The sequence below is a fragment of the Nannospalax galili genome, unplaced genomic scaffold, assembly GCF_000622305.1.
Source record: "Nannospalax galili isolate Female #2095 unplaced genomic scaffold, S.galili_v1.0 scaffold1296, whole genome shotgun sequence".
Taxonomy (NCBI): domain Eukaryota; kingdom Metazoa; phylum Chordata; class Mammalia; order Rodentia; family Spalacidae; genus Nannospalax; species Nannospalax galili.
Genome location: NW_008338720.1, coordinates 1,204,743 through 1,218,303, shown reverse-complemented (window position 1 = coordinate 1,218,303; position 13,561 = coordinate 1,204,743). Strand labels below are relative to the sequence as shown.

General features: G+C 39.6%; 1 protein-coding gene across 15 annotated transcripts in view; it reads right to left on the bottom strand.

Annotated features, from left to right (window-relative positions):
* The window catches only part of Prune2 (prune homolog 2 with BCH domain), a 284,817-nt gene that overhangs the window by 243,859 nt on the left and 27,397 nt on the right, over positions 1 to 13,561 (bottom strand). The window contains exons 2-3 of one of the 15 annotated variants that reach the window (XM_029563627.1): positions 12,366 to 12,502; positions 10,497 to 10,594 (exon numbers count right to left, since the gene is read on the bottom strand). The exons of 13 other annotated variants lie outside the window; for them this stretch is intronic. In XM_029563627.1, the coding sequence (XP_029419487.1) occupies positions 10,497 to 10,499 (3 nt within the window). In that variant the 5' untranslated portion in view covers positions 10,500 to 10,594; positions 12,366 to 12,502. The remainder of the gene's footprint in view (positions 1 to 10,496; positions 10,595 to 12,365; positions 12,503 to 13,561) is intronic. One more of the 15 variants, XM_029563633.1, reaches the window with a different exon arrangement.

The following is a 13,561-nucleotide window of genomic DNA, read 5'->3' as shown; positions in this document are numbered from 1 at the left end:
GCAAACATGCCTGCAGAAGGAATCTCCTTTCAGTGGTCTTTGGGCACGCAATCACTTGTGTTGGTAATCATATAGGCTGTAACTTAAACCCACTAATGCTGTAACAGTTAAAGAATAATGTGGGAGATAGGAAAACTGTGAAGGAACTAAATTGGGGGATGGAGTTTTTTGGGAAGAAACTCTACTCACGTCCTCTGGCATGAATAAACATTCCCACTTTCTCCACATGAGTCTCTTGGTATCTTTTCTTTGCATGGTTGGTCCCATGCCTCAGTTTCCAATAACAGGAGATTGTACCTTGTTTCTTCTGAGAGGTTACCTCAGGTCATGGGTAAGAGCAAAAGCATTTACCAGAATCTACAAATTTAGGACACAGGCATTTTATATTTAATTTTCTCACAAATGTCATAATTTAATTGGTGACGTAATAGATGAATATAAACAAATTGGGAAAGGACCAAAGGCTTTCAATGGAAGACTGAAGAGGATTATGATGATTGCCTGATAAAACTGAAAGCCAATTCAGGTAACTTTATGTTGGCCTATAGGCCTTGACTTCATCGTTATTAATCCTAAACTCTTGAGACTGAGGAATTTCTGAAATGGAAGGATGTGTTGAGACTTTATAGGAAAGAACCGGTCTGGGGACCTTTCTACAGATTCCTTTCTAGACGTTGGATTTGTCTCCACTGAACTGAGGAGCCAATGGTATTTTTTATAATGAAAATTTAGGGAAGGAAAACCTAAGTTGTGACATTGACAGTCCACTGGCTGCGGATAAGAGAACTGGTGCCTGGGAAGTTTGGGGCTAGGAAGACAGTCTGTAAGGTAATGTACCGTTTGCTTCTGGACTGATCAGGAAAGAGGCGTACACAACAGAATGGCATCACCCTCATGGTCAGCCATGCTGGAATTTAAGTAAAAAAACTGTTTTTATAATTTTATTAGTTTTATTTTATGTGTATGAGTGCATTGTCTGCATGTATGTAAGTGTACCCATGTCGTGCAATGCCCATGGAGGTCAGAAGAGGGCACTGTATTCTCTGGAACTGGAGTTACAGACGGTTGTTAGCCGCCATGTGGGTGCTGAGAACAGAACCTGGGTCCTCTGCAAGAGCAGCCAGTGCTCTTAACTTCTAAGCTATCTCTCTACCCCCCTTTTTAAAAATTGTATTTATTTTTACTATAATGTGTGTGTTTCGCTTGCATGTAAGTGCACCGCATGTGTGCAATGCCTGTGGAGGCCATCAGAGGGGGTCAGATCCCCTAGAACTCGAGCTACAGATAGTTGTTAGCCATCATGTGGGTGCTGGGAACTGAATCCTGGTCCTCTGCAAGAGCAGCCAATGCTTTTAACTGCTGAGTCATCTCTCCAGTCCCTTAAGATTTAACAAATATTCAGGAATGTATAACTGTCTTTTTGTTGGTTTGGACCAAAGTAGTTAACTCACTATCTTTCTCTCTCCTCCCTAATTGTTTCAGCCACCCTTCTTTTATTGATACATTGTCTATCCCCAACCAGGCCCAATATTTTTCCTCTGCCTTCTTGCCAGACTGTAGGATGCCTTCTTTTAATATCTTTTATTTAAGAAAGTTTGGGAATGGGAACTAATATAAACAATTTCATCTACACATAGCTGAGGTCAGATAGACTTCAACCTCCTCTATGTTTTCAAATGCTAGAGGCTATTTCGATCAGGTGTGGTGAACATATACCTAACCTTGAATACTGCCTGAGAACCTTCTTAGATGAGCAGTGTGGATCCTCAGCCACCTTCAGATTGGACTAGACCATCTGGATCCCTGGCACTCAGACACCAACCACTCTTGCATTCTCAGCTGAATGTACTCTTCCTCAGCCTGTTGTTGCCAATCTTGAAAGGAGAATGTTCTCAGATGGAGTGACCTCAAATATAAGTTATCTACATCATTCTGCATCATATTGATTTGGGCATTTGGGCAAAATAATTCATTTTATTGACAGCATTTTATTTTTTATATTTGTTCAGGATTCTTTTGGAAAAAGTACCATTATTTTTCCTCCATAACTTCAATTTTAGAACATCAAGTTTCATTTCCCTTCCTCCCCAAACCCTCACCTTCCCTAAGAAACTCACAGGGACCATTCTACACAGCTTCCTGAGAAGGGGTCTTAATTTTTTTAGCTGTGGGCTTTGTATGAGTTTCTGTCTATGACCAACTGTTCCCATCTAATTTAAACAGACAGTGTATTCTAGGAGTTTGTCTTCTGTGGTTTTATAGGTCTTGACAAGCTCTCAACCTTTCCCTTTTCCGACTCAGGGGCCATCATCTTTCTCATGGAGAGAGATGTGACCCTGGGTTCTTAATCTTATCCCTCTCTCCTCTACCCTTATGTTGCCTTGTGCCTCCTCTCCGTGCTTAGTCCTCCAGGCCAGAGGCTGTTACATCCACCCGAGAGTCGACTGAACTTCAGGAAGAACTTCTTTATTGAATGACCGTCATCAAAGGCAACATAGAGTTTCAAAGACCAAATGCAAAGGAATGCCCTTTTACATCCAGGCATTCCTAGGCCCCTGAGGTTTACGAAGCTATTACTTTGTAAAATATATACAGGTATTATTAAAAATTGTGAAAATAATATGTGCATATTATTAAAAGTTTTTAAATTGCAACATTTTGAAAAATACTCAATTTCGCAAATTAATTAACCACAATGAACATTTAGTATGCACCTTCTAATCTTTCTTCCATGCTTTCATGTGTATTCTGTCCTGCTATATGTAATTGTTTTAACCTCTCTTTTAAACGTAACACTGTTCTCTTAAAGTTCTAAGACATAGCTATTGTAATGACCAGGGATGGCTTGTATTTCCTTTCATAGCCCCAGCTGCTTGGCGCATTCAACAACATTCTTTAATAGATCAGTGTAATTCATCTGCCCAGTCGTCTGCTGTGAGAGATTTATTTTATTTAAAATTTTGGAAGCATTCATGACTACAGTAGATATTTGGGAGATAATGTTTTTGCATCCATTACTAGTTGTTTCTCCAGGATAAACTCACTGGTTCTAAATTTCTAGGTCAAAGAATGAAATATTTTAATGCTCACCAGAAAAGTTGCAGAAATTTTCATGCCCACTCACAAAAATACCAAATTCTCAAATTATCCACCATGTATCAAAGCATTACTATGTTAGCAGGTTAAATATTATCATAATATTGTCTAACTACATTTTTGTGACTGCTTAAGACAAGTGCTTTCAATTCTCATATTGTTATGGACCTCAAAACATTACTGTTCACATTTTAAAGAATATTTATCAAACTTTAATTGATGAATAAACTATCAAAATATTAACATATTCAATTTTGGTAATGTCACTAAGATGCTACTTTGTTCTCTGGCCTTGGGCATCAAGGAACATACGATTTGTTCAGTATGCTGCATTAGGTATGCAATAAGCATGCATTATTTAATATAGCATTATCATTTCTAGCACTAACAGCCAGGCACATTGTGTGCACTGTTTTTTCCCAGTCTACCTACTCTGCTCCCAGACAGTGTGGCAAACACACTCCGGACAAGTCTGGAGGACAACACAGATCTCCAAGTTCTTGACTGATGTGCATTTACTCTTCTGTTTGCAAAACTGGTAAAATGAGTTAATACTAAATCTAAGATGGTAAATAGATCATTAAATTTTGGTAGGACAATAGTACCAAAAGGGAATGATAAAAATAAACAGCACAACAGAAGATGTTGTTTGCATAAAATCTGTGCAGTCTTTCCATTGGTAGGGTAATATTTCTACCATCCAAAGAGTTTGTACATGTTGATTTTCTAAAACGTCAAGCAATGGGCTGAAGAGATGACTCCGTGGTTAAGAGCACTTGTTGCTCTTCTTGAAGATCCAAATTCACTTCCCAGCACCCATACTGGGCAGCTCACAACTACTTGTAGCAGCAGTTTTGGGGGGACCAACACCTTTGGCCTCTGCAGACACCTGCACACACATGCACATACCCACACACAGACACACAGACACACAGACACACACACATAAGTAAAAAAATTAAAAAGAAATATTTTTAAAAGTCAAGCAATGTGAAGGAATAAGAGGTAAAGGATGTGACTGGGTAATTAATAGAAAAAGAAATGAACAAATGAGATGATACAATGTATTCAAAGTTATGGAAGTCAAAGAAGATAAAATGCCACCACGACCCCACCACCCCCATCAGATCCACAAGAAATGGAGATTGCGTCTCATGAGGAGGCTTGGGAGTAGGAGCCCCTGTCTCAAAGGGGAGTTGTGATGATCTCCCTAGGATTACCAGGCCCTGTAGACTGCTGAAAAGGGAACATTGAGGTGCTCTACACGGAGGACAATTTCAGTCTACAGGAGGACAATTTCAGAAAGCGTTCCTAATCATACTTGGATCTACTGAAGTTCCAAGTTAGAAGAGGCTTTAGGATTCACCATTTGGAATCCTCCAGTGGTTTCCAGGGTGAAGTTGTCAGTGTGCCTTGGTGTAAAGGAAGACACAGCACAAACTGGGGGTTGTCTTAGCTGTTAAATTTTCTGACTTTAAAATAATGCTCTGCAATGTGCCTTATAATATAGTATAGTCCTACATGAATAAAATTCATGAATTCATGTATTGAAAGAATGGTTAATGGATGTCCAGTGTCAAGTAATTCTGAAGTTCTAGTTCAAATGATTTAAAGAGTAAAGGGGAATCTATTGTCATCATAGCCAGCGATCCTGGGATTTATTCCCAGACCATGATTTTGCACATGTGAATGTCTAAAGAATTACAGAGCTGCATTTGGTGCTAGTGATAAGATTTTACAGTTATACTATGTATGACTCTTTAGTTAATAAAATGTAGGAAATATATTGTAAAACTTAAATAACTTCCTTCTGGCAATTAAATAGAATAACACAGTAAGATATGAAAGGGCTTTCAACAAAAGTTAATACTTCACATTTAAACATTTTCACAAGAATGTTGGCAATTTTTGAAGCTGGAAGAAGGATTTGTGGCATTCTCTCTGTCCTTTCTGCTGGTGTGTGTTTAAGAACTTAAATAAGAAAATAATTATTGTAAGAGATTGTGTCAAAAAAGTAAAGAGGAAGGAAAGGAAAAGGGACTGGAGCTGGAGGTCCTGCCTAGCATGTGCGAGGCCCGCACTCATCCTCAGCACTGCCAAATGAAAAGAATTTGTAAATATTTTCATTTTTCTTTAATGAATTCTTGTGCAAAAATGTCATCTGCCACTTTATATCCAGTTTCCAGACCTATCTTTTGTGAGCTGGGATTCAAACGGGGATCTCTAAACGTGGCATCCTCTCCGTGGCCGGCACTATGTGGCATAGGTTGCTGCCGTTGCTTTAATTATTTCTGCTCCTTTGGATTGGAAGTGCTGGAGCTAATTAGTCAGGTGTTCTCTCCCCAGGAACAGGAGATGCGCTCCGAAGGCGTCTCCCAGAAGCCTTGCTTTTCTGCATTCAGCTTTTGTTGTCCTAGGAAGATCTATTGCTTTAATACTCGCGAGTGTAAATGTCTGAATTTGGAACAGACGTCAGGCCGGTGACACCACACACCTGGCGCGTCTGAAACCGGCTCAGACATGACAGTAATGAACAGACACAGGGCTAGAAGCAGGCGGGAGGAGAAGACAGTTTCCAGCACGGCGTGCTCTCGCAGGTTCGCTGGGAAATGTGCAAGGGATACGCAGAGCAATTACTGTACTTTGCAAAGATGACAGTTTTTAATGATGCCATTATTTATTACACTGTGTGTTTTTCAATGATAGAACTCTCACCTTCCAAGTGACCTCCATGCTCATTCTCCCCCCCAACCCTGTATTCATATATACAAATATAAAATACATGTAATATTAAATATATGGGTTTTGGAAACTAGAAAACTTTGAAACTAAATAGTACCTGACCCACAATAGCTAGATATGGAATAAAAGTGATTACAATTCACATTTTGCAACTAGAACAGAGTAGAAGGATATGTAGATACGGAAATAAATGCATATGAAAATTTCGTATTATCCCACTGATTTGGGGGTTTTGCTTTGTTTTGAATGTTTTATTTTTTGTTTCGTTTTTGTTTGTGTTTTTCTTTTGGTTTTGGGTTGGTTGGTTTTTAGTTGCTTGATAGGATCTCATGTAACCCAGGTTGGCCTAAACTCATTACAGACCTGAGGATGACCTTGAACTTTCAATCCTCCTGCCTCTACTTCCTGAGTGCTGGGACTATAGGCGCTACAACATGCAGTTTATGGGGGGCGAGGTCTCAAATCCAAGGATTCATGCATGCTAGGCAAGCACTCTGCCATTTGAGCTACATGCCAGTGCCCCCACTGATATAAGCATAAATATGTTTGCATTAACTAAGTGCCATGTTCTGGTAGGAACAACCCTTTTCAATTTAGAGTTTCAAGTCCTCTATGTATCATATCTTTCCCAACTTTAAATAATAGGACTTAATGATTCTAAGAAGGAAATAGCTATTTTACAGTCACCTGAACATTCCCTCTTTGCCTGCTGTTGTTCATTGACAGAACTGTTTTGAATAGCCAAACAGAACTCAACAATTAGACTTTTTTTTTTAAATTAGCTTTACGGTTTTTACTTATGTGCATGTATGTGACTGTGAAAGTATGTACACATGAGTGCCAGTGCCTGTAGAGGCCAGACATGTTGGATTCTCCTGGAGCTGATGCTATAGGCCGTAGTGAGCTGCTCATTGTGGATGCTGGGAATGGAACTTGGGTCCTCTGCCAGAACAGAAAGTGCTCTTAACCACTGACCCATATCTCTAGCTCCTCCCAACACACAATTGGAGTTTTATTATTAACCATTTGAATTTACTTTTGTAATTTTAATGGGATAATCAGCTGAATAGATTATGGAGAAGACCTTTAGCACTGAGATATCTGAACAAGATTTTCTGCCTTGATGTTCTAAATAAGTCAACTACTGAAATGGAAAGGGGAGGGGCTTGTATAGCAGAGGGAAATTTTATTGTTGTATTTACTGATTTTTCAGTTTTAAAAAAGACATATTTAGAAACTAAAAAATAAGAAAGATTTTTAAATGTCATGGAAACTTTAGTAGATAATAAAACGCAGCAGCCCACTAAAATACTTCTCCATAATACACATTGTAAAATAGGTGATATCAGCTTTTAAAATGTTTCACTCACCTTGTAAATGAATCTATATTCATTTGGTCTACAGCTATGTTCAATAATGAAAAGCTCAGAACTGTCTTACCATTTCATTTTCATTAAAATAGGGCTTTTTAAAGTAATTTCATTAGAAAGAGTCAAGAAATCCAACAGTAACCAGAATATTACATATCAATTTCTCAGTATTTTGGTGTTTAATCTGAAAATTTCAACAAGAGGAGCCATCAGCAGGTGAGCACATCTCCACACAGCCTGTGCTGATCACACTGCAGAGAAAGATTTGAAGCCCTTTCCAGACAGAAACAAGTAGCCACACCAGGAATGCTTGTCAGTTGCCTTCCAAGTAGGAGCTGGATAGCAGTTTGAGGACCCACAGGAGTAATAACATTTAGTGGTACTTGAACTGATTCAAGAAAGTGTTATCTTCATGAATAGATCGAAGTCCTACCCCATGATCCCAATTTATTTCTCTTGGTTTGTTTGTTTCTTTTTTTAGAAGCCTGTGGCATTAAAATCCTGTAGATTATGTTAAACATAAATTTCACCAAATGAAAAATAAAGGGCTGGGATTATAGCTTAGTAGTAGAATGCTAGCCTAGCAAGTGTATGGGCTAAGTTCATAACCCAGTACCAACAAAACAAAACAGAAACAAACAACCAAAAAACAATTAACCAAACAAAAACCAGACAGCTGGACTCATAAACACTTTTTATAACAGGAAGTGACTTTTTAATCCACTTCAGAGACTCAGAGTGGAAAAGATGGGGAAAGAGTCTTTAAACAAATAAGAACAGAACTTCAATCCTTGGTGGGTAGTTTCAGAATGTAGCAGTGGGTAGGGGGGTATTGATCATAAAATGTAGGTGAACAAAAGAAGGCATGGCAAGCTTGGGACCACCGTGTGATAGGCAAATCCCAGCTAATTGGAAAGAGAAACTCAAGTGACAGGAAGTAGTTAATAGCAACAATAACAGCAAGCAATGCCCACTCTCACACAATGCCAGGGGCCACCATTCACACAGAACAGGATGGGGTCATTTGATAATGAATGACCTAGCCCAACTTGACTGTGTGCTAATAAAAAGCGGAAATTTGAACAAAAAGTCATAGACAGAAGCTGATGTGAAGACATAAGTAGAAGGCCATCTCAAGCCAGGCAAGACCTGAGCCCACCATCTGTAAGAAGAGGGTCCTGGAGTGGTTTTTCCTCAGCACCTTCAGAGGAAACATGACCTGAACAACCAGATCGTAATTAAACTTCCGCCCTTCAGAACTGGGAGACAACACATTCTGTTGTCTAAGCCACCTAGGTTTCAGCAGTTTGTTACTGCAGTCCTAAGAAATTAGAATATCAAGGCACAAAGAAGTCCGCCACAGATTCATGGTGCAATGCTTTCCACTTCTGTATGTTTTAAATTTCCACAGCAAACGTTTTAAAAAGAAGCCTTGCACACAATCTCGGAGCCATTAATAACTCAGTCGCATTCTACCACATCCTCCCCAAAGAAACCACCCAAGGACAGAAGTACCTCTAATATCCAAAATATAGCTGGTCCCTTCTTCAGTCCTGGAGTCTAATTCACATCTGTAATCCCTTTTCGAGGCATTGCTGGTAAATCTCCCCTACAAGGCGCCAGAAAGCTCTACTGTGCCTCCTGGCTCTTTCAAGTTCCCAGTGGCAGATCCTCCACTCAAGCATAATGGGAAGCAGCCTCACAAAGCCTTAGAAGCCCTCACAGGAGGCAAGAGCCAGAGAGCGGGATGTTGCTGCACAGACCCATGATAAAAGCGCCTGCGAATTTGTTCTCTGCCCAGATGCGAATGGACGCCTGTACACAGGGCATTGGTGGTATTTAACACTCAATAGTAGTAATACACATCATGAAGTGTATCACATAACCTCTTGATCACATCTAAAGGCCAAATGAACTAGGGCCACCACATGGACTGAAACACACGATAACAAAAGCAGTCAGCATTTTCCATACCATATGCTTGTAAATGTTATTCTGCGGGGAACCAATTAAAACTATGGAATACTTAGAACACAGACATATGGAACAAAACAGGGCAACTTATCTTGTCACTTCGATGCTTGCTCAGTACATCTATTGGTGAGATATAATACTGAATTATTACTACAAATAAATGCTATCTTAATTATGAACACCAAAAGGCAGAGCCAGCACTTACTTTTAAACAAGAGAAGGGCCTAAGAATTTCTTCACATAACAATACAATTAATTAGGACAAATATTTGATCAGATGAGGGGTCAGTTTTGTCAGCTGTTACAATAGAAAAATGACAATATTTTTATGAAATTCACAGACTTCCCAAATAAACCATTCAAAGTTACATAAAGAGAAAGCACGCTGGGAGGTATAGAGCCTGTCTGAGTAGAGGGTGTGCTGTTTATTATTGCTACCGGACAAGAGAGATATGCAGATAATTCAAAAGAAGCAATTGCCAAGACTGATTTTGATAGGCATTAAGTTAAAAATCTGGAGAAAACTTTATTAAGGTCCCTTGATAATAAAATAATGAAAAGTTAAAAAGGTGTCTGAGATCCATTCATAGGTCAGTCTAACAGGTAAAAGACAATCAACATAATCCATCTGATTAGTGGAGCCTCATTTGGCATTATCAGTTAATTTAGCATTAACATTTAAGGGACCCAGACATATTAATTCTAATAAGATGGTTCAAACACGATTAGAATAATGCTAGGAATGATAGCCTCATGAAATGTCCCCAGAGCATCCATGAAACATAAAAAGAGATGAATGTTTTTCATATATTTGTAAAGAAATAAAATTGGCCAATAAACATTATATGAAAAAATGGCCAATATCCTTAGTCATCAGTCAAAGGCAAATCAAAAATGTCTGAGACTCCATCTGACGTGAGACTTGACACATTCTACACGAGCACACTTTCCAGTTTCCAAGTCTTTGTCACTGGTGGATCTTTCCATCCCAAATTCCCTTCTGCTTGGTGGACCAATGAAGTGTGACTATTTTGTGGCGATCAGACCAGAACGTCATGCATGCTAGGTCGGCACCCTACCACGAGCTGCACCCTAGCCCGTGCCTCCTCCCAAAGCTCCACTTAGGCCTCACTTCTTCTGTGAAGCCTGTCTGACCATCGCACCAGAACTTCACTGCTTTCCGGTGTTCTCCAGTGCTGGAGATTTCTGAATGTAAGTATATGCACTCATTTTTAATGGGCAGGGTTTGTGTTTCAGTCGTCTGTGTGAGTCTAAGACCTTGATATCCTGTGTACATAGCAGAGAACAACTCACCATTTAAATGAATGAATGGGAGGGAGTAAATGAATTCTTCCATCATCCAAACTGCTTTCCTTCCATTCTATCAGAGTCCCTCTAAAATGTATTTCAAACTTGAGAGAGAGAACATTAAAATCACATTGTGGTACAGGAAGCACCAAAGTCTGTCAATAGCAGCCTTGTCTCTTTCCTAGTGCATTTCACAAGCTAGACTTCAGTGCCTCTGCTTTGAGCAACTGCCCCAGATAAATGCTGTATACCAAAGTTTAGGGATTGTGCCTCTAACTTGCTGATAATAGAAAACCCCATTTCCTGGGAGGCAGAAGGAATCATTTCACAAGCTTGCTTGCAAAACCTGTTTCTAGAGCACTGATTTTTTCAACACAGAAGGACAGTCCTGGATTTTAGAGGAAAGCTAGTTGAATGGATACATAGAACTAAATCAACGAATACTCAGAACTCCAAATCTCTGTGGATTTGACAGACGTAAATTACACAGAACCACAGCAGACACTTGTATAAATGCAAAGAGTACGGAGCTATACCAGGGACTTAAAGACATTTCACTTCATGACCTGTGGTGCTCTCAGAAGGACTGGGAATCTGGTCCTCCTAACCACGAATCTGGTCCTCTGCTGCCCTGTGAGGCTCTTTTCTGACTCTTTGGCAGACGGCCATGGAAGATATTGGTTCTGTATGTGAATCTGTGACTTAGACTTCTTGCTGAGCTACACAGACATACCCATTGTGCCTGCTGCAGGTGGTAATGGGAGTAAGCCCCAACACCATCCCACCATGTTTAATGGATTAGACAGTGATATTCAATGCCTGTCAATCATTCTCACTCTTCCATTTCAATATTGCTGTTACCCAAGGATGCCACTCTACACGCTAGTTTTAAAATAACCATTGCATCTTGCAAGTGACTTAAACCCAAGAGGAAATTTTATATATAATTACCCCAGTGCCTGCCATCTCCAGAATCACAGTGACTCTAGAGAAGCACTAATCAAATTGGGCTACATGGAATATTTTTAGGCATGGAATTTAATACAGGTTGACACATTTGAAAGAAAGTTGTCTCCTCAGGATGCCATCAGACACATAAAGCTTTCTGGTAAGTAGGTTGGAGACATGGGGTACTGAGCTGAACTCACTACTAACTAGCTATGAGACCTTGGTCTAGACTCCTGTCTCCTCCGCCTCAGATTGAACATCTCTGAAACAATGGGGCTGAGCCCAAGGCTCAGTAAAATCACTTTCAGTTTAATGCTTAGAAGTTGGCAAAAGAAATTGTATGTAAAAGACTGATCCCAGGAGGAACTGCATTTCAAAGACCTATACAATATCTGTCTATCTATGTATCTATGTATGTATGTATGTATGTATGTATGTATGTATCTATCTATCTATCTATCTATCTATCTATCTATCTATCATCTATCCATACATCCACACATCATCTATCAAAGGAATGTGTTTTTGAGGGTACAATTCCAGGCACTACTGCACTCAAGACTTTGAGGTGACCTGCTAGGAACCTCTTCAGTCATACCACCCACAAGCAATCTCCCAAGCAACCTCTCCTGAGGTTTGTTCGATTGGTGTTTTTTAAAAGTGAGATACTGGAATACCAAAACAAAATATAGGTCAATGAAAAATCTGTCATTTGAAGAAAGAACATTTTCTTGTGGTTACAAATAATGTACAATTCAAGCTTTTTACAGGAACAAGCAACTGCTAGCATTTATAGTATCACTTCCATCCACTGGGGTTTGGACAGAAAAATGGAAACACTTGCTCAGGGCAGCCAATAAAATCTACTTAGGTACAACGCTGGGTATAGTGCAACCTTTAGTATAGAGACATAGAACGTGGACTTACAGGAAGTCGAGTTTACTAGTGCTGCTGTTATTGACAGATTCTGGGACTTATCAAGTTGCCCAGCAAGGCAGAGTTGGGGATCAATAGCCGCAGCAGCAAGATGCTCCAGATCCTGCTGCTTTCTCAGAACGTGTGCTCTGCAAAAAAGAGTTCTGCACTGTGGTTGATGTGATGGTCCTTGAGGCCACTGGAGAGTCAAGATGTTAATGATTGTAAGTAGAAAAATATGCAGACTGACTTCAAGGACAGGGAAGTCATCTAGAGAACCGAGCATTCTCTTTAAAGACAACTAAGGAGAAGGGCAAGTAGGTAGAACAGTCTACTCAGAAGGTGCGTGAGCATGGTAGAGACTCAAAGGTAGAGAGTCTTTGGGAAAGGGGAGGCTGTCCTGAACAAGCACGGGACCTACGATTTCCCTTTGGATAAATAATGGCTCCTTTGTCTTCATTTTTCTCATCCATGGCCAAGTTTCTAACTGTACTTAGAAAGGACCACAAATTTCCTGACTTCCAGAGAATTCTTGAATCCCTAAAGTCTTGTTAACTATTTTCTGAGAGATGCAGGGAAGATCACCTGCTTTAGAAAAGTTATAAGGATTTCTGATGAAGGGTAAAATTATAAGTGGTTGAAATTAGTCTATTCTCTGTTCCATAACAGAATACTTGAGAGTGGATAATTTATAAACAAAGAAATTTTATTTGGACTCATAGTCCTGAGGGTTAGGAAATCCAATAATGGGAAACTACAACTGATGAAGACTGTGTTTCTCCATAACATGTCAGAACCCAGAATGGCAAGGGGTCAGGTAAGGAAGAGAGAAAACGTGAGAGGCACATTTGTCCTGTAATATTTACTCTCACAATAATTAACTCAATTCAGGGACAAGGAGAAGAGCATCAATCCCTGTTAACAACCTCATCTTCTCTCACAAGTCCTACCTCCTATCACCAACACAACATGAAACTTCAACATGAGTCATTCAGACTGAAACCTGGTCCTATGGGCTTTTTTTCTTCTACGACCTATAAAGTAGCAAGCAGACAAAGAATTCATTCCTCTGGGTTTCAATTTCATGTATTAAATTCACAGGTTTTTTCAAGCTCTTCTAAACTTATATTTTGAAATATGCTATTCATTCAGATCAGCCCTCATGCTCCCAAAGTGGTCTCAATACATGGAATCAGTCTTGATATATA